The 21619-nt window shown below is 40.6% G+C and overlaps 1 protein-coding gene across 1 annotated transcript; it reads left to right on the forward strand.

Moving 5' to 3' along the window:
- The first annotated feature begins 360 nt into the window (after positions 1-360).
- kpna4 (karyopherin alpha 4 (importin alpha 3)) lies at positions 361-20823 on the forward strand. The gene is made up of 17 exons (XM_054794489.1): positions 361-558; positions 6666-6710; positions 7450-7539; positions 10279-10308; positions 10417-10469; positions 11274-11369; positions 11640-11725; positions 12216-12302; positions 12396-12565; positions 16438-16482; positions 16574-16705; positions 16810-16938; positions 17491-17595; positions 17677-17748; positions 17823-17985; positions 18061-18155; positions 18556-20823. Exons 1-17 carry the CDS (start codon positions 493-495, stop codon positions 18649-18651), a joined length of 1560 nt encoding a protein of 519 aa, XP_054650464.1. The 5' UTR covers positions 361-492; the 3' UTR covers positions 18652-20823.
- The last annotated feature ends 796 nt before the right edge of the window (positions 20824-21619 follow it).

Genomic DNA, 21619 nt, shown 5'->3' on the forward strand with positions numbered 1-21619 from the left:
CAATATCTGTTCCTTAAATTAAAGCTGTAAAGCCTAAATAATAATATTATTACCACAAATATCACTACTACCTGCTATTTATAATAATAATAACAACAACATAAACATTCTGGAACTAAAATGTTAAATGACCCAAATATATAATTAATTCTTGATATTTAGGTTTCAGGATGAAGTTGTTTAAAAAGATCACCTTCTTTACAATGGAAACAATATAATGTTTTACAGCAGTTTTAATGTAAACGTACAGTACGTACAGTTGTATGCGGAATGGCGCGCGCCTGATGGGGACGAGCTTTTAGAATGAACCAATGAGAGTCGATGTGCTGCCCCCACCCTTCCTCGCCACCACCGGCAATCCCAGCATGCATCGCGGCCGCCCAGCAGAAGCAGTAGCAAAAAAATAGTCCGCTAAACTAGAGGCCGAGAAGAGCAAGCAGTTAGCATTACTGGCTAATTTCCACGAGTCAAAGTACGCCTCAACTGCTAAACATGGCCGACGAGAAACTGGACAACCAACGACTGAAGAATTTCAAGAACAAGGGACGGGATTTGGAGGTAAAAGTTAGAAACAGGTCGTATTTTTTCCCCTTCCATCGTTCAACCGCTCGCGGCCAACTTCGCCCCATTGGCTTCCCTGTGACGTCGTTTCTAATTTGCACCATCGGGAACTTTGCCCCCAGGCTCCAGCTAGGGCCTTCACTTCCAACTATTTCCAAAAAACTTCCACACTGGCCTTGCCTTTTTTACCTATAGCCCTCATTTATTGAGCATATTGGGTTGTTCACTGTGCAAAGATGTTCGTCCGTTGCTTCTCCTGTAAGAGTTAGCTTGGTGCTAGCCAGGCCCACGGCTCAACATGCTAGCTCAATTGATCGTTTTTAGCTCGATTTGTACAATGGCAAAACTGCTAAATATCTACTAGAAATCATATATAAGTGAGAAGAATGTGGATATCGATGAATATCTCATTGATTGTTAAGTTAATATTGCGGCATACCAACGTCACCTCGAGAGTGCAGTTAAGCTAGCTCTCTTTTAAGCTCGTTGGCTAGGCTTGGAAGCTTGCAACCCCCTCCCCCGTCTTTAGCATAAAAAACAATAGCGGGGGTTATTTACCCCTAAATGTGCCTCTTATCAGCTGCTGTTTAAACACACGAGAAAACTGTTTAATAAACGATGTAAATGTATTACGCAGTTGATCGATGGCGCTCGTATGTAATGCTATTGACATGATTTACAACATCATGTGACGCTGCCGTGATTGCGTTGTATACTTTTCGCAGCCCTGGTGTTTAAGAATGCACATAAGTACTGTAGACTGATCCTGTATGACAAGTTGTTGTTTCGTTGGTGCTGCAGCGCAGGGACTGTCTGCTTCAAGCTACATATCATAAATGACTTCGCCATCACAAGCTACATGTAGTGTACCACAAATCATCTGTAGTATTTTTCCCTCACAGCTGTTTTAGCACTAGCCATTCTTCTCTTGATCTCATAGCGACAACATAATTCCTCACTGCCTCTAGTTAGGTACAGTAGCAAAATACAATTAACAGTAGCAAAATACAATTAAATAGAGTACAAAAGGATGATAATACTAACTTTTGAAATATATTAATGTAAAGGTCGCTGATTATGCTGAATTGTGTGAGCCTGTTTGTAAGCGCCTAACCTGAGAAATATATTGTTCCACTTTTGAGAGAAGAGACAATCAGTTGCTTTTGGAGTTCCAGGGAAAAACCTCCTACCGGCTCCGAGCAATACGAGCCAGGCTTCACTACACAACTTAAAGGAAAACTGCAATTTTTTGGAATTTTTCTGATCATCCACAATCCTTGTGAGACATGAACACATGTCCTCCTCTTTTCTGTGTGTTCTAAAGATAAAACAGCTAAAAAGAGGCAGCTAATTAATGCACTTATTGAGACACAAGTATTCCACCCACAAAGCCTATTAAAAGACCTCCAAAAATGGTTATGGTTTTATATAAATTTTGTGTAACATGCCCATTCATGATAAAATCTAATACTTACAGTATTTGGGCCGCACTTTGGTCATTTTTAGCATTACCTGAACAGCCTTTCTGGGCAGATTGATTTCACATAGCAACATAGAAACGAACGCTACACCTACAGAACCCCAGACTAGGCCTGTCATAATTAATAAATCAATTAATTGAAGCTTAAATAAAAATAGTCGTTAATTTTGCCTGCCTCGATAAATCGACATGTGGATGCGTATTTTCCTCTCTCCTCTCTCTTTACCACACAGGCTGGATGACAAGAGGGTTCACTCAGCATTTGTCTGGGTGTATTGGTTCTATATTGGAATGAATGGAGAGAGTGAACCCTCCTCTCAATCATTCAGCTTCTTTGTCCCAGTAGGTGGAGGCGGGGCCGCTAGTGAGTTGATACAGAGGCCAGGTTAGTGTTAGCATAAGTTAGCATCGTGTGCAAGCACACGCATATATGAATGAAGGCACAAAAGCGATGGTTTGTAAGCCAAATCCCACAACCCCAGTGTGGGAATATTTTGGGTTTGAACAGAAGGTGAGCACATGAACACTTGACAAACCGATATGTGGCATTTGCTGGAAAGTAGTGATGACGAAGTAGGGAATAGCGCATCTCACAACCATCCTGTCCATTTTTCCCAACGGGGAAAAAAACTACCCCTCAAGGTGCAGCGGAGCCTTCACCCGACAGCCAATGCTTACTGAAAAGTTTGGTTGGCAAAGTAAATATAAACAAAACAGCTAAAAATGGTGCACGCTCACAGACAGTGTCGTTCGGTATATGTTACACCTTCTTGTTAAGGAATAATACCCAATGTTCATTATTTATTCAAGTGCAATTTTGTTTGCAGAGACTTGATACTCCATTTTATTTATTATATTTATTGTTGTGTGTGTTTTTTATTGGAGTGGGGTTTTTTCCCTCACGATCTATTTTTATTGTTTTTGGTTGTGATTGAGGTTTTTATTTAAATGCAATTTTTGCAAAAACTTTTTTTGCATTTTATTGTCATTGTTGTTTTTTTTTGTCTTTTTTTGTGTTATGTTTGTTAAATTCATTTTAGTAAAAAGATTTTGACATTCCAATTACAATGTTAATTACTCTTGAGAAATTATTTTTTTTTGCTTTTGGTATGGTGTACTCACAGTATGCTATATAATTAATTAAAAAATGGTCTAAAAATGTTATCAATATCGATTGACTATAATTTGTAGGACAATTATCGTCCAGCAAAATTTGTTATTGTGACAGGCCTACTCCAGACTAATTTTCTACTAGGAGCACAGTGGCCAAATGTAAAATTTTAAAAATTAAATCCAACACCGCCCTTTTTTCATATGCATCGGCCTGCCTTCTTCTTTGGTGCTGGCCTTTCATCCTCTTTAGGAGTTGATGTCGGTTAACTATCTCATCTGCGCTTTACTGTCAACTACTGGACTGAAGTGCGGAGCAGCAGTTTGTCAGCAACAAAAAAATATTCAATAATAAAATCGGCAAATTAACTCGTGTCTGAATTGAAGAGTTAGAAAAATACTAAGAGTTCAAAGAAATATTTTTTGGTGAGCTACTCAAAATCAGCAGAGAGAGCAAGGCTGTTAGTGACGCTTTAAGAAAGTAAGTTAGCATGTACCCAATGAACGTGACAGCCACTTGTGGCTCGCTTGTGGTACAAAAACGGGCTAGCTGGCTGCCGCCAGAGAGTCAGTGAGAGCCAGGCAAAATGCGTAAATAAAGATACCAGATAGCCAAATGAGATTGAAATGTGAGCGGTCACACACGCTGGCATAGGTAAGTTTAGCAAGCTGTCGTCAATTGACTCCACATTTTACGGAGTGTCTTTCATTCTCACCATAAGGAACAAAATGAACGTCAACACAAGACAGGTACTGGTCGCACATACACAAGTCCCAACTGGGCAGACAGGTGATACCGGTGCATGTTTATATTTTTAAAAAAGCGCAGTGAAACATTTTAATATTTTAAATTGTTTGCAAATGAATTGTGATTATGTACGTAAGTAATAAGCAATATATGAATCTATTTAGCATATATATCCATCCATACAATATATTATGTAACATTGTTTTCACATATGGAAAAAAAAAACCTGGTGTGCCGGCTTTTATGTTGTCGTGGCGCTGCGCTGCGCCATGATCAATTGCATGTAGTGGAAACCCTGCTTTTCATGGGCACTCGATTCCGCAGAGTGATACACGAGCAAACAGACAAGTTTGTTTGTCGTACTGTTTGGCCGTATGATGACCAAAACGGCGTTTGAAAACCGAGACATATTTTTGGCAGTAATTTGTGTCGAAAACGTTCCACTCTATGTTTATTATCGTGGTGGTTGTTTGCAGTGGTGTAGAACTGCACTTTGTCATATTAAGTTAATTGTTTGTAATATTTATACACTCAAACATTTTCTATGCCACTTACCCTCTAGAGGCACGGGGTATGCTGGAGCCTGTCCTGGTGTACACCCTGGACTGGTCGGCAGCCAATCGCAGAGCACATATCGACAACCATTCACACTCACATTCATTGACCTAACATGCATATTTTTAGAGTATGGGAGTACCTGGAGAAACCCAACGCACGGGAGAACATGCAAACTCCACACTGAGATGCTCAACCGGAGATTCGAACCCAGATCTTCCCGATATAATAACCACCAATTCAACTGTGGAAGTGATAGTTATATCACATTTATTGTCTAATAAGCAACATAACAAATATCACACAATATGTAAGATCGGCACCTTGCTAAAGCATTTATAATGGCTGGTGAGTAACACAAGCTGAGTAATTTGAGCTTTAGTGACACATGCTTGGGTGCTGTCATACTCTGTTCTTGGTTGCTTGCTCAAGGGTCTGTGCATCCCAGTGACCTTCTGTCTTGCTCGTTTAACACTAACTGGATCCAAAGAGGTCATAGCTCACCCCAGAAATTCAAGACAAGTTAGGATTGAAGCCGGGGGAGACCACTGAGAGGAAACAAACAATTCCGGGATGTTGTTTGTATTTAGAATCTGGTTTTCTCTTGGAAATTATGGTGAAAAATTAACTCTTCTATGATCAAAGTTTTGCTATCATAAAACCTTTATTAACTGGACTGGAAAGTGTAAAAATAAGTTAAATACTAATATATTTTCATTTGTAATTTATCAAAAGTTTTTCAATAAACATCATACATACAAACATACAACATACAACAACATACAAACATAACAAACAACATAAACAGGCTGCAGACTGCGAGTAAATGGTTGCATTGTGCGACTAAAATTTGAGACATTGCGAGTAAATATTGTATCTACTCTGCGCATGTGTGACTAGTTAATCTGCCAGTTTTATTTTAATATCAAGTATTTTTTTGTTGCTGACAAAAGCGAGGGGTGAGTGGCCACTGTGATTGGCTTATGTGTGAAAAGCGGGGTGGTATTGGAGTTATAATGTGTATATAATGTAATGTAATTCCAGTTATTCATCATGTTTAAGCACAATGTAACCAAGGGTGTCTGACTGCACCGAATAAAAGTCTCAAAAGTAGCTTCCCACAGCATCAAATGAAAAGCACAAGATGAATACAGACTCACCATTGGTAAGAGCCTGGAGTTTGTTTTCCAGAGAGATTATCACGTTGTTTGATGTGAGTGACAGGCAGTGTGCTAGCATGAATTAACTTGACACCGAGCAAAATATGAAGACCAGCGGTCAACACAGACCTAATAACCTTAGCATAGATCACCTTTATGCATTCACATTCACACACAATATCAACATTTGGAAACAACGCTGAATGGGAAAGTATGTCTATTTGTGGCAGCATCAGACAACGTTTTACATAGCTCTCACTTTGTCTCAAGCACACAACTATAGGACCGTTGGGAAAAAAACTGCGAAACATAATGAAACAAAACATGAACATGCAAAAACTATGAACTTTTAACAGTGTTGTTTTTCCAATAAAAAATAGCCCTTATTTCCAAATTGAGATGCATACAGATATTCGATGTAGTTGTTTACAAAACTTAAAAAAAAAATTAATGTATCTTTTTGTTATCATTTCTTCTGAAAGTTCTCGACGGCAGGGTTTGGCCCCGCTGATTGATTGGTACCCGGTGGTTGGGGACCCCTCCTTTTAAATCAAACTATGTTTGAACTCAACTAATGATGATAATGATTAAGCTAAATTTTTTGAATTTTTGAATTTTCTGTCCTACCAACTAGGATAAGGCAGGGTTCGGCTAGAGCCTTGAGTCGAAGTTCTTGCACATGAATGCGGTGCCAATCAAGAATGTCAAACATTTATTAGAAAATGATCTCAGCTACATTTGTCTGAGTTTATTGATTTATACTAGATAGATAGATATCACTAAATCGTCAATGTTGTAAGTTGTTTTATATGAAGTTACAAAAAGTGAGTAGGGCCCATGTCAAATTTAATGCAACTTTTTGCTTACTGTAGCTGGAATGCTTTCAGGTCCCAGACCTGAGTCTTCAAATTAGATATTTGCTAGATCGCAGTAGTCTTGATGTAGCATAATAGTTGCATAAAAGCCAAAGATAAAGCAAAACACTCACCTGGGATTTGACTTAAGTGTCCACTGTGACATGCTCTTGCTAATATTACCTTTGTGCCCACAGACTATGAGAAGACAGAGGACGGAGGTCGTGGTGGAGCTCCGAAAGGTGATTGGCATTCTGTGTTATGATGCTGTTCACGTTAACCCAGGGGTGGGCAAACTACGGCCCGGGGGCCACACCCAGCCCCCCTCAAGCGTTTGAATCCGGCCCCCGCCAGTTGCTTCCAGTATTTAATATAAACTTTAACATACAAGCTGGCAACATGACTTGCAAGTAGTCCATCTGAAACAACCTTTTGATGGTTTAAGGAGCTTTTCACATGCAGCCATCCAGACAACACAAACACAAGTCGACAAATGACACACAACTTAACCTACCCACTGCACAGTCTGGGAAGTAAAAAAAGGAATGATGTTCACATACTCCTGAAATAGTCAATGTTTTATCATTCATAGTTCATATTGTATAATGCAAATCCTTTATTCATGTACATTCCGGGTGTCTTATTCAGTAAAAAAAATCAATTTCGTTATTTGATGTGGTCTGATGTTTAAAGTGCTTCTGAAAAAAGGGACACAAGCACATGTAGTAGATTGTATGACACTTTTACACTTTTTAATTTCAGGTGTACTGTTAGAATTATAAGCGTAGAATTATAAATAGTGTGTATGTGTGTAAATATTTGATACACACATACATATTTAGTCCCCCCCCAGCCAATTTTGTTAACTCAATGCGGCCCACGACTCAAGTTTGCCCACCCCTGCTTTAACCCAATGTGCAGGACTACCAAACTAAAGCAAGCGTGAACATGCATAACATTGTTTCCTTTGCCACTCAATAGAACAAAAGAGACGAACACCTCTTGAAGAGAAGAAACGTGCCTCATGAAGACATTTGTGAGGACTCCGACGTCGATGGAGACTTCCGATCGGTATGGCTATGTCTATTCAGTATAACATTCGTTAGCCAGCTAAAATTGAGTCAGCATATTTTTTTTTACTTTATTGTTATGAGGCAGAGACAATGTTGATTTGTGTTGCAACTGTGTGCCCTTTGGATTCTTGTACTTAAGGGTGGTCGCCCAAGGTAAACAGCAGGAGATTAAGGATGGAGTGATGTTTTGTTGCCTTCAACTTTCTCATTGTTAAGTGACAGTTTGATGAGGCGTGGTGTAGACAGTCGGTTGTTTGGTTTTTTTATATACATATGGAAAAAAGGGTGTAGAGTTATAGATCAGTTTGCGGTATGATTTACGATACGTGATTTTTTATTTTTGTTTTACATTTACATTTTTTTAGAATTAGTTTTTTTACCATTTATTTTACCAGCATACAGTGCGTGCTGTTTGGTTTAGTGAATAAAATGTCCACTAATAAATGCAAAAATCCTTACATTTATTGATGACATCATTGGCCCATTTTCATTTTGTCCAGTAATTGAGAAATAGATGTAGCTTGGCTAACTTTTCTAATTGGATATTCCCACATAATTGTTTGTGATTAAGAAAGATGTAGTCGTAGATTAAATTCCAGTTGCTTTATTAATGTAAGATATTTTTATGACACCCTTATTTTGTTTACACAATTAGACAAATGTGACAGAGTATTCTTATTTTGAAGGCCAGAAGTGTGTTGTGTGTGTCGAGAATGGTAATTGAGGGTTAATACGAGCTGGGTGCAACAATAAACGTGCCTCTCGTCTTTTTTCACTCAGAACCTGCACTTCGTCAGTGGGCATTGTAAAATGGTCCTTACATTAAAGTAAACAAACAAAGTAAACAAAATATACTCATCCAGCCTGAGTCGCACACAGCCACACTAGCACGCTCTGCTAAACTACGTAAGCTAACCCTGCTAGCTTCCATTCACGCTCCATAACAGGAGTTTCCAAGGTTTTTTGCCGCCGTTTTGACATGTTTAGTATTGTTTGTGACGAGATTCCGGCACGATTGAGTGGCCTGCACCATGACTCAGCAGTCCGGGCACAGGGAGGGGGACCTACCGCTGTAGCTACAGAGCTGAATGTCCAGCATGAAAGTAAGTTCACCGCGGACATGTCTGTATGGTGGTGTTGCATTTTCTTTTTCTTGAGGGTGGCGGGAGTCGAGTGGCAACCAGCTTTAAGGCGCATTACGGCACTCACCGTGTTGGAGTGTGGAGATCTATGTAATTGTTTTTCTGTTGATTCAGTGTTTTTACAGCATCATTTTTATATGGTTACAGCTTCAAATCACTGTAGTCTGTGTCATGCCCCTGAAAGTGACAGCACAGTTGCTGGTACACCTTTCAGGAGAATCGCTGTGATGCGTGCGCACACACACACACACACACACACACACACACACACACACACAAACACACAGTTCTTGGCAATGACGACTTCATATGTGTCACCTTGCAAGGTCAACTGATGTTGAGCTGGGAGTACTCGGTCAGGTCCCTGCGGAGTCATGGGTTGGTTAAAGTTTTTTTTTTGTTGTTTGTTTTGTTTGTCACGAAATTGTCATCATGGATTTCTTCTATGTATGAAGTATTATGAAGTTGGCGCTCAGCCAAAGCTGAGCGTAAATAGAACTGCTCGGTGATAAGGGTGTGGACAAGTTGGAACACCTGTGTTTTGAGGTGACAAATCTTGAGTAAGTTTGATCAAATGTAGAATTACTACAGTACAGCTTCAGCTTGGGCATTAACATGGCTGCAGTTGTTAAAGTATGATGGGGGGGAAAAACAGCCACATGTCACTCGCTGACACTGGGAACACAAAGGTTGGATTACGAGGCATGCATAAAGCACTTAATATGCATTTCCAGTAATTTCTCGCGCACTGCTACTTCCATATTACTATATTATCATTTATAGCAGCAATGCCATAGTTCATAGTCTGATTGACTTCTGGCATCCCTGTTCTCACAAGATAGCTTTTCTCCACACAAGAAATCTCAACACGTTTTCTAGTAATTGATAATGAAGCATCCGATGTTGAGCGAAAGAGCAAGGGCCGAGTATTAGAGAGGCGTCTCAGCAGTTCAGAGATTCAGTCAAGGTAACTGCTCAGTGCTATTGAGAGGGCGGAATGCAAATGAGCTGCTTAACAATATATCAACAATGACATGCAACTCTGAGTCACCGCATGGAACTGGACGGTCTTTTGTGGGGAAAGTTCTTGTGGACTGGAGGCTTAATTTAAATGCTCAACGCACCCATCACATCTTAATTTTAAAATAAACTTGATGCTGTTCCTTCTGGGATAACGGCCTTTTAGAGTTACACGCTTAAAAATCAGCAAGATTACAGATTTCTTTTACCTAATGTTGAATAATTTCAATTACCTCCTTTTTTTAGTGATGCTATTTTTCTCCCCTGCTTCTGATGGTTGAATACATTATGAATTTATTTTCTATACTGCTTGTCCTCATTAGTCCACAGGTAAGATGGAGTCTCAGCTGCAAAATATAAACTATAAAATGTTTTTATTTTTTTATTTTAACCCCACCACCATATCAAGATTATCTTGAGCCATGTATTGCAAATCGTCTCGTGAGGTACTGTGAGATTCCCAGCTCTACACTCTTGAGTAGTTTCATGGTTATTAATCGTAATGGGATGGCATCATGTGTAAAAGCTCTTCTCTTGGCCTTGGCTAACCACTTTCCAAAATGTCCTTTTTCCAGCAAAACACCTCCCTTGAAGCAATAGTGCAAGTAAGTTGTGTGCTTTTATTTTCTTCATTCCTCCTGTGTTTATCCTTCAGAATTTAAGAACACACTCTGCTGTTGTATTAAAGTATTTGTTCTGTTTCTTTGTTATAGAACGCCACCAGTGATAACCAGGGTGTCCAGCTGAGTGCTGTTCAGGCTGCCAGGTATGCACACACACGCACACGAAGAGTGTTCTTCTCTGTTTGCATCAAGTATGAAGATAAGCACACTTTTCAAACTTGTTCCTGTTATGTTGTCATTGCTCCTCAGAGCACACTGTTAGATTTATAGTTGGAGTTTACAGCACTGAAATCTATATTTGGGGTGTCCCGATCTGATATTGGGCTAATCGCAGCAAAAAAAAAAAAAAAAAAAGTCGGCCATGTTATTCTTCATTAAAGTCCAATAAAGAAGTTGCATCTAAGTGCAGCACTTGTCATGCACAAGTTTCCCATGGTGGCACAGCACGGGGGAAGTTTAATACGACTGAACTCAAGGATTTTCGCAACGACGCGGCCTCCTGAAACATCCATCGCTGTTTGACACATTTGCAAAGTGTGAGAAACTCCACAGGACGACAGAAGCCATCAGCTATAACAGAAAAGATGCCTCTGTTGGTGGTGAGTAAAGACGGATTGATTTTGAGCACCTGGAACCTTGCAATATTATGCCTAGACGCCACTACAACTATATAAGCAGATCCTTAAAAAAGTAAAGTAAATGGGTCAGTTTTTCTCAGATATGGTATTCAAGGCTGCAATATCGATATCGTATCGGAAGTGAAAAAGTTGTATCGGACACCCTTATCAATTCTACCGCATGCTGTAGAAGAAAGATGACAAGATACTGAAAACTGCGCTTGGTTTTGCCTCTGGATTATTTGTTGCTGAAATGTTCTCATTGTTTTGACTTCTTATGCAGTCAGTGTGCACAAATAATGGACTTGTCTGCTTTCACTGTTTTTGTAGGAAATTACTGTCCAGTGACCGCAACCCACCCATAGATGACCTGATTAAGTCTGGGATCCTTCCTATTCTGGTCCACTGTCTGGACAGAGATGACAAGTAAGAACGATGTTAAATATTTTTTGTTGTACTACATAGTATTCCGTTTTGTTGTGAGTCAGATTTGCATGCTTCTAAGATATGCAAACACTAGATGTGAACATGATGTGAACAGTGATGCAAATATGCAAATGTGTTCCAACCTTCACCTTCCAGGAATGGCAGCACACAAGTGACTCATGAGCGTGGCCTTAATGTTTGACGCGTAATCAGTTTACATTTAACATATCCTTCAGCTGTCTTTTTTTTTTTGTGCTTGCACTTCTATAGCCCTTCTCTTCAGTTTGAGGCGGCCTGGGCTCTAACCAACATTGCGTCTGGTACCTCAGAGCAGACTCAAGCTGTGGTGCAGTCCAGTAAGTGGAACTATATGCTCTCATTTTGATCCTTTTATTTATTTTTTTTCCAAATATCATTTTTGTTTTTATCACTTGCCCTGTTAACATTAGATACCTGTGAAATTAAATGGTATCCAGTACAATAACTACGAACTTTTTAATTTATCAAATGTATTTTGGATTATTTATTTATTTTTAACAGTGCATTACCAATTCAACATTGAATGCTTTGTAACAAAACATAGACATTGTGGCCCACCCAAAACTTTTCACCTTAAACGTATGCGCCACATAAAAAGTACCTACAGCGTAATTGTAAAATTCTCCACTAGGTAGAACGACGATATTGTGCGTAGTTATCTTTGCCAAATGTTTGATAAACACTTGCTATGGATCTCATTACATTGTGCAGGTGTAACTTATGTTATGTGAAAAATATGATTTAAAGAGTATGCACTTGGACATATTGTTTTTTTTTTGAGCTAACCAAGCCTTGGTGTGGATGCAGATGCGGTGCCACTGTTCCTGAGGTTGCTTCACTCCCCTCATCAAAATGTGTGTGAGCAGGCGGTCTGGGCTTTGGGCAACATCATTGGTGAGCAGCTCTTGGCGTGATCCAGTGTGCAATATTTGGTGTCAGTTCTGAGATAAAAGGTCAAACTGACAACTGTTTGTGCCATCTCATCAGGCGATGGGCCGCAATGCAGGGACTACGTGATCAGCCTAGGTGTCGTCAAGCCACTGCTGTCATTCATCAGTCCCTCCATCCCCATCACCTTCCTCCGCAATGTCACCTGGGTTATGGTCAATCTGTGCCGTCATAAAGACCCTCCACCGCCTATGGAGACCATCCAAGAGGTGTGTAGGCTTTGTGGAATACCAGTAACATAATATATAGTGATATTAATGTGCATCAAAATCTGGCAGATGAGATACAGTACGGGGGTCAGTTGGTGGATGAGGCTCACTCTGTCCAATGTGGCGCACACCTTCAAACAAATCCCTCATCTTTAGTCTTTAATGCGTCTGTGTAGGCTCTCAGTCGTACAGGAGTTGTCCATCGAGGAAAAGGCTTCTTGAGACGTCATCTGTACTTCTGTGTAGAAGGTGTCGGACGTTTCGCTCCTCATCCGAAGAGCTTCGTCAGCAAACTAATAAGTGCTGGTAGCTTAGGCCTTAAATACAGTAAGAGTGGGCGGAATTGGTGTGCCAACACCCTCCTCCTATTGGTTCGTTACACTAAGCCTGGGCGGAGCAGTGGTATAATCCTATCCTGTTATTCACACCTACGATAAAAGGGAAGTGTCGCTCCCTGAATTGGGTATGAACGACTCTGATACTGGCTTGTTAGCATCTATTGTTCTGGCTCGGCCCTGCCTTCACCTCATTTGCAAGACTAAGAGCTGTGGGTTTTGGTCTCAGTAACCTGCTGAACACAGGGTCCAAATTAAACCTCAAACCACCATTCCGATTCAATGATGGGTTCTGTTGTTTGACAAAAATAGCTTCCTTTACTCCTCTTTCAAACCATCTGTTTTCTTTGGCCAAAATCTTAACCTCGCTGTCCTGAAAAGAGTGATTGGTAGCTTTCAGGTGTAGATGTACTGCTGATTGAGGACCACTAGCATTGTCCCTGCGATGTTGATAAAGCCTTTTTTGGAGCATTTGCTGAGTTTCCCCAATGTAGTGCTCTTTGCATTCCTCATCTTTACAGTGGATGGAATAGACCACATTGCTCTGTTTCTGGTTTGGAGCCTTGTCTTTAGGATGCACCAATTTTTGTCTCAGGGTATTTACTGGTTTGAAATAGGTAGGAATTTTGTGTTGCCATAAGATCCTCTGGAGTTTTTCGGAGACCCCCGCTACATAAGGGACTACCACTCCTCTCCTTTTTGCTTCTGTGGGCTTTTGGGTTTCTTTCCCTACTCTCTTCTTTTGACATTTGTTAAAAGCCCACCGTGGGTACCCACAGGTTGAGAGCGCTCTCTGGACATGTTGTGTCTCCTTTTTCTTTCCCTCAGCACTAGTTGGTATTTGTTCCGCTCTATGTTGGAGGGTCCTAATAACCCCTAGTTATCACGTTAGGTGAGAGGAAAGCATTAGCGGCTCTGCAGAAAGATGAGAGCATCACCATCTTACCAGCTGATAAGGGCAGATGCACAGTGGTTCTCAACACATTGGACTACGAAGAAAAAATAACAAGTCTAATTAGTGATGCCAACACATATGAGCAACTTAAAAGGGACCCATCCAGTAGGTATAAGAAAGAAATCATACACTGTCTCCAAAAGTTAGAGAAGGAAGAACTAATTGACAGACAGATGTATCATAGGTTATACCCTGGGGAGGCTACACCATGTATCTATGGCCTTCCAAAAATCCACAAGGAAGGGTTTCCCCTCAGACCCATTGTCTGTAGCATTGACTCTACCACGTACAATGTAGCGAAATATGTAAAAACAGTCTTATCCCCATTGGTAGGCAACACTGATCATCATATAGAGAACACAAAAGGGTTTGTGGCGAGCATCAAAGACCTCAGATTGGAGCCAGAGGAAACTTTGGTGTCTTATGATGTGACTTCACTTTTCACATCTGTCCCCACCTCAGCAGCAGTCTCGGTGGTGAGGAAGAGACTGCTCGAGGACTCAACTCTGCATCGGAGAACAAAACTTAGTGCTGACCACATCTGCCAATTACTGGAAATTTGCCTTAACACTACATATTTTCAGTTTAGAGGGAAATTCTACAGACAAATTCATGGTTGTGCTATGGGCTCACCAGTCTCACCCATAGTGGCGAATCTGTACATGGAAGAGATGGAGAAACAGGCTCTCACATCCTTCTCAGGGACAAAACCAAGGCACTGGTTTAGATACGTGGATGACACCTTTGTCATAATCAAAAAACAAGAAATTCAGTCTTTCACAGATCACATCAATGCGGTGGACACCAATATCAAATTTACTCGCGAGGACACTAAAGAAAACCAACTAGCCTTCTTAGACTGCAAGGTAATTATAGGAAAGGACAGACAGCTACTTACAGAGGTCTTTAGAAAGGCCACACACACTGACCAATACCTGCTTTTTGAATCAAACCATCCACTACAACATAAACTAGGGGTTATTAGGACCCTCCAACATAGAGCGGAACAAATACCAACTAGTGCTGAGGGAAAGAAAAAGGAGACACAACATGTCCAGAGAGCGCTCTCAACCTGTGGGTACCCACGGTGGGCTTTTAACAAATGTCAAAAGAAGAGAGTAGGGAAAGAAACCCAAAAGCCCACAGAAGCAAAAAGGAGAGGAGTGGTAGTCCCTTATGTAGCGGGGGTCTCCGAAAAACTCCAGAGGATCTTATGGCAACACAAAATTCCTACCTATTTCAAACCAGTAAATACCCTGAGACAAAAATTGGTGCATCCTAAAGACAAGGCTCCAAACCAGAAACAGAGCAATGTGGTCTATTCCATCCACTGTAAAGATGAGGAATGCAAAGAGCACTACATTGGGGAAACTCAGCAAATGCTCCAAAAAAGGCTTTATCAACATCGCAGGGACAATGCTAGTGGTCCTCAATCAGCAGTACATCTACACCTGAAAGCTACCAATCACTCTTTTCAGGACAGCGAGGTTAAGATTTTGGCCAAAGAAAACAGATGGTTTGAAAGAGGAGTAAAGGAAGCTATTTTTGTCAAACAACAGAACCCATCATTGAATCGGAATGGTGGTTTGAGGTTTAATTTGGACCCTGTGTTCAGCAGGTTACTGAGACCAAAACCCACAGCTCTTAGTCTTGCAAATGAGGTGAAGGCAGGGCCGAGCCAGAACAATAGATGCTAACAAGCCAGTATCAGAGTCGTTCATACCCAATTCAGGGAGCGACACTTCCCTTTTATCGTAGGTGTGAATAACAGGATAGGATTATACCACTGCTCCGCCCAGGCTTAGTGTAACGAACCAATAGGAGGAGGGTGTTGGCACACCAATTCCGCCCACTCTTACTGTATTTAAGGCCTAAGCTACCAGCACTTATTAGTTTGCTGACGAAGCTCTTCGGATGAGGAGCGAAACGTCCGACACCTTCTACACAGAAGTACAGATGACGTCTCAAGAAGCCTTTTCCTCGATTTAGTCTTTAATGTTGGAAAAATTGTCAAAGTTTCTTCAGTATAAAGTGAAATCCAAATCTGAATTGAAGCCTCCCAAAAAACTAAGTCCAAATGAGACTGAATTCAAGTAGAGTCCACCTCAAACAGAATCTTAAGTTTGACTTATCTTGCAGGAGAAGTGATTTTCTATGGCTGTGCATAATTAATGCCATCTGATGTGGGCTTGGTGACACCCAATTTGAATGATTGGTATGGTTCGTGTCATAACTCCTATTAATATTCACACTTTCTCGTATATAGTGTACAATAAAGACTCTCACTGTACCAACTTTATTACTTACCGTGTCATCATTATGTCAAAAATAATTTATATTGGATTCTTAAAAATAGGCATCTAATTCATCATCATCATCAATGGTTGTAGCTACTCGAGTCAGAAGTATAAAGGACATATTTGTTTAAAAGGTAATAGCAGGGTATCTCGGAATGGTTACAGAAATTCATAGTCCAGATATTTACAAAGAAATCAAAGAAAGGTCTAATTGTACCTAAAACAAAAGACCACACCACAATATCACATTTTCACAACCTAATGATTTTCATTTTTCGTCCATAGATCTTGCCAGCCCTCTGTGTGCTGATCCACCACACTGACGTCAGTGTGAGTAGAATCATTATTCTACCATTCAAGTAGGCCCACTGCCTAATAAAGCTTATTTTCATCAAAGTATTTTTTTTCTTCACTGCTTCAGATTTTGGTGGACACCGTGTGGGCTCTGTCCTATCTGACAGATGCTGGTAATGAGCAGATCCAAATGGTTATTGACTCCGGCATCGTTCCCCTTTTGGTACCACTGCTCAGCCACCAAGAGGTCAAAGTCCAGGTACGGGGAGAAATTCTTAAAAAAAAAAAAAAAATTCTGCTTAATGAATGAATGAATGAATGAACAAAGCAGTGAATGTTGACATGTTTTCTCTTCACATGTAGACTGCTGCCCTGAGGGCTGTGGGCAACATAGTGACTGGCACAGATGAACAGACACAGGTTGTGCTCAACTGTGAGGCTCTCAACCACTTCCCTGCCCTCTTGTCACACCCGAAAGAGAAAATCAACAAGGTGCACATGTGTAGTTTAACACTCTGATTTGTACAACATGATATTGCTGGAAGTGATGAAAGCTGAGACTTGTGCTTGTGTTAAAGCTGTGTGTAAGCTTTAGTGGGAGGGAGGAATAATTCAGGAATATACAACATTGAGAACCATGACGGCGACAACGACCAAGAGGACCACCACCTGCTGTAGTTATTTAAGAGTTTAGGGGGAGGGGTGGTAGTTTGTATGTATGTGTGTGATGACTGTGTAGCTGTATCAGTGGGTTGGTGGCCAAGGGAGTGCTGAGAATCAGCCTTGCTGATAAAGGAGTGCATCTGAGACCATGCACTGAGAAATAATGAGGCTTGTCTCATATTGGTTGTGACATGGACAATGATTAGAGCCTCAACAACACTCTCACCCCACCCACAGCGTTCTGTCTCAGCCAGGTATCCAAGCTGTAATTTGGATGTCTGGATTTCTGATCCACTTCACACTCATTGCACTGTGTTGGCATGCTTTGCGACTTGTTTTGCTAATGTCTTCCTCCTGTATTTGTGACTTTTTTTCCTGCAGGAGGCGGTTTGGTTCCTGTCAAACATCACAGCAGGAAATCAGCAACAGGTTCAGGCTGTTATTGACGCTAAGCTCGTTCCCAAGATTATTCACCTTCTCGACAAGGTAGGGCTCGTCCCCTGTTAGATTAGAATTAACATTTAAAAACGTCAGAATATAGAAAGCTAATTTGAAATGTTGATTTAGGGTGACTTTGGAACCCAGAAGGAAGCAGCTTGGGCCATCAGCAACCTCACAATAAGTGGGAGAAAAGATCAGGTTAATAAAACTTATTCTACATTTATACATTGCCAGCTACATTAATATAACTGGTGTATTTGTGCTACCTCCAGGTGGCGCATCTGATTGAGAAGCAGGTGATCCCACCATTCTGCAACCTGCTTACGGTGAAGGATGCCCAAGTTGTGCAGGTGGTGTTGGACGGTCTTAGCAATATCCTGAAGATGGCCGACGACGAGGCTGAAACTATTGCTAATCTCATTGAAGAGTGTGGAGGTCTGTTCTACGTGCATTTTGACTTCATCTTTTTTTAATAATGGGATTTGTATATTCATGCAATTGTCTATCCAGGTTTGGAGAAAGTGGAGCAGCTGCAGAATCATGAAAATGGAGACATCTACAAGCTAGCATATCAAATTATTGATCAGTTTTTCTCATCTGATGATGTAAGTCGGTCAATTACTGAGATATTTTAAATGTCATGTTAGCTGTAGGGATGTAACGATATGAAAATTTAATTTCATGATTGTTGTGACCAAAATTATGAAGTCATCGTTACATCCCTGGTCAGCCCTTGGCATTGTTTTTTTTTTTGTTTTATTGTTCTTGGCTTTGATTAGTCTCTACATAATTCGTATATTCAGCTATTTTTATTCATTCACTTAAATTGGCCTTGTTAAACTTCCGGGCTTTTGTTAGACTGCCTGCGGTTGCCTCTGTTGCTTTTGTATTATACAGTATAATCAAGCAAATCATATCACTCTGATTTTACTCTGAGTTTAATATTGTTACTGTAATGTTTGCTCCTCGTCATTTATACCCTGTTTATGCTTTTATGTGATTCAGATTGATGAAGACAACAGCCTGGTCCCCGAAGCCATCCAGGGTGGAACTTACGGCTTTAACTCTGCCAACGTGCCAGCCGAGGGATTCCAGTTCTAGACAGCATCTGGGGTATTCTGGAGTTTTGTTCACGATGCAGCAGTCTGTTCAACATAAAAAAAAATAGGAGAGAGAGCGAGAGTGTGAGATATTTGATCCATTGTGCTTGGCTCGTGGGATCCATGGCTGCATCTTATCTGAGAGAAAAATGTGTGGATTTCATTTGGCATTCCAGGGGGAACCAGCCCAAATGAAGTTTGAGTTGGCGAGTGGGTGCGAGTGAGAATGAGTGGCTACATGTTGCAAAAAAAACCCAAAACAAAGCAAAACACCTACATCGAAAGTGTGGAGAGACATGCCAACATAACTGGTTATTGGAGCTGTCGTCTTCAGAAAAACTACTACAAGGAAACTCCATGTCTGCCCGAGGAGAACCAAGATATCTGGAAATCTTAATACAACAAAATGCAGACATGCATCAAACTACAATTATGAACTCAGATGAACCACGAATCATAACAATTCTGCGTTCCTCCCCACTAGAGAGCGCCACCTTCATTCTGCCCTTCCCCTAATCGGCCACACTATCAGGCGTGTGTGAATGGACCCATTGCGTATGAATGTCTGGACTCAGTGCTGAGGAGCCAGGTTCATCTCCTCTCAAGACGTCCCGACAGGGCACCATCCTCTTCTCCCCCTGGGGGACGGGGCCAGGAGTGCGACTGCGCGTGTCACGTGTGCAAGAGCGAGCGAGAGAATGGGCGGGTGGGTTGTGTGTGCTTGGCTGCGTGCGTGACTGGAAGTGTGCGAACGCATGCAGAGACGGGAAAAGCTACAAATGCAACATCTTGAAGAGACAACAATTGAGAAACAGCGAGGTTTAGAAAAGATTTCAAGAAAGAAGTTCAACCTTTGAGGCTGATCCTCAATTCCCTGAAAAGAAAGAACTTTAGATATGAGAAGAAGGAAAAAACAAATCGTCATTGCAAGGATTATTTTGTTTTCATTTATTGTTAAGTTAGTATTAATTGACACTGGACATTGCTATTGGCAGATGCACAGATGTGGTGCATTATATATTAAGATGCATTTGGTGGCTTTGGGGCTTTTTCTTTTTGCCTCCAGTGTGTTCCTTTTTATGCAATTTTGTTTTTTATTTCTGGCTTTTACTTTAATTGCTTATGTCAAGGTGGTTGACGGCGATCGAGCCACCCTCACAACACAACCCTAAAGCTATGCCACCAGACATGCTGTGAAATTGACACCATTGTTATGATTAACTAAATATTCAGTTACACTTAACAGTTCTTTTTAATTACTGCAAAAAGTATCAGTGCTTTGCAGAATTGTTGCCATAGCTTTGACTAATGATCTGAAAGGGAGAAGTGAACAATGGCCATTTCATGTAGGATTGTGAATCTCATAACCTTTGCATGTACTCAGATATGGCACAGATTTTTTTTAGGGTCTTTTAGTTTCCTTAGGCTGTGGATACAGTGTAATTTTCTTTTAAGTAAACTGTGCTTAAATGTTACATGTTTCCCCCCTTCCTTTACCCCCATTAGTGTCTCAATTGCAAAAGTCATCTATGAATTTGCACACGTACTGCAAATTGAGGTCTCCCAACTTTCTGAAGATAGGTTGGTTGATTTCATAGGTTTGATCTGTCAGCCACCTCTACAATATGCATCACTTGAACACAATCTTTGTCTTTCAAGAGTAATCAAGATGTTTTTTTTGTGATAGCTAAGAAAACATCAACCTTATTTTAGGAGCTGCAGTAAAGTTTATCGGCTATGAGGTCAGCTAACCTTTATCTCCCCCCGACCCCCCAGGGTGTCCAAGTGTCCTACTGACAAAGGCCTTAGTGGAACCTTTGAGTACATAAATAATTACCTAAATTATGTATCTTAAGTACCTTGGGAGTCCTTTATAGCTCCATGTTCATATTTCCTTCCAGCTAAGTGTACAAACTTAACTATTCCAGTTTTTGTGTTAAACCCACTGAGACACTGTAATAAAAAAAAAGCCTAATTACACTTTGTGCTCATACTTACTCTGTTGGACATAGGGGTGTTTTTTTTCAGCATACCAAGTAAGCAGAAATGTGATTTTGCAAATCTTAAGAAAACCTATCACACTGAAGACAAGGTGGTGAACCCAAATCTTGTTTGGGGGTGGGGGGGTGGACTACAACTTAGGTTGTCTGAGAAAATAAATAGTGAACCCTAAGTTTGTGTGTGTTCTTTTGTTTATTGACGGCAGTCTTGCCAATTGTTCAATAAAAAAAAAGCTATTGGCTGTCCTAGAAGTCGTTAGATGGCGTCATCGCATATTTGCATATGGTAAAAATACTGGAGGGGAAAAAGCATAACTTCTGAGAAACAAAAAAGTAAGTAAAAACTGCTTGTTTAGAACTCCAAATAAACTTGATTCTTTGTTAATTTAAAATGGTCCATTTAATCAAAATAAACTTTTATCTCAAGCCAGTACCTCTCCCATCACAAGTTGGCTATTGAGAACTTCTTTAAATTAGCACAAATGAACTGCGAATTTGTCGCTACTAGCTTTTGAGAAACTATGTCAAGGATGGCTGGAATGTCGCCAGATGTAGCGACAAAATCGCCAAGTTGGCAACACTTCTTGGTTGGCAAGCAGCTTTCAGGTGTGCATTACCTCCACCTTCTGAATAGGAGTTGGGGTCAGAATCTGACCTACTCTTATGTAAGTCCCGTTTTACTTACAAAAGAAAATATATATCTGTACACGATGTACAGATGTCCCTAGTCTAACTGAAATACTGTATTAGCCACACTGAATCTTCTCCGATTAAACTTGTCTTCCAACACATTTCTCCTCTGCTGATACTGCCTGTATTTGATTTAGATACTTTATTAATCTCTGAGAGATTCATTTTATTAATTCAGATTTAAGACATGACTAATAGTTGGTGTGTCATGTTTGTTTTTAATAAGTATGGGGGGGAGTAGAAACAGCTGTTGAGCAACTGTTCAAATTAGGCCTGGGC

This window comes from Dunckerocampus dactyliophorus, chromosome 12 (genome assembly GCF_027744805.1).
Source record: "Dunckerocampus dactyliophorus isolate RoL2022-P2 chromosome 12, RoL_Ddac_1.1, whole genome shotgun sequence".
Classification (NCBI taxonomy): domain Eukaryota; kingdom Metazoa; phylum Chordata; class Actinopteri; order Syngnathiformes; family Syngnathidae; genus Dunckerocampus; species Dunckerocampus dactyliophorus.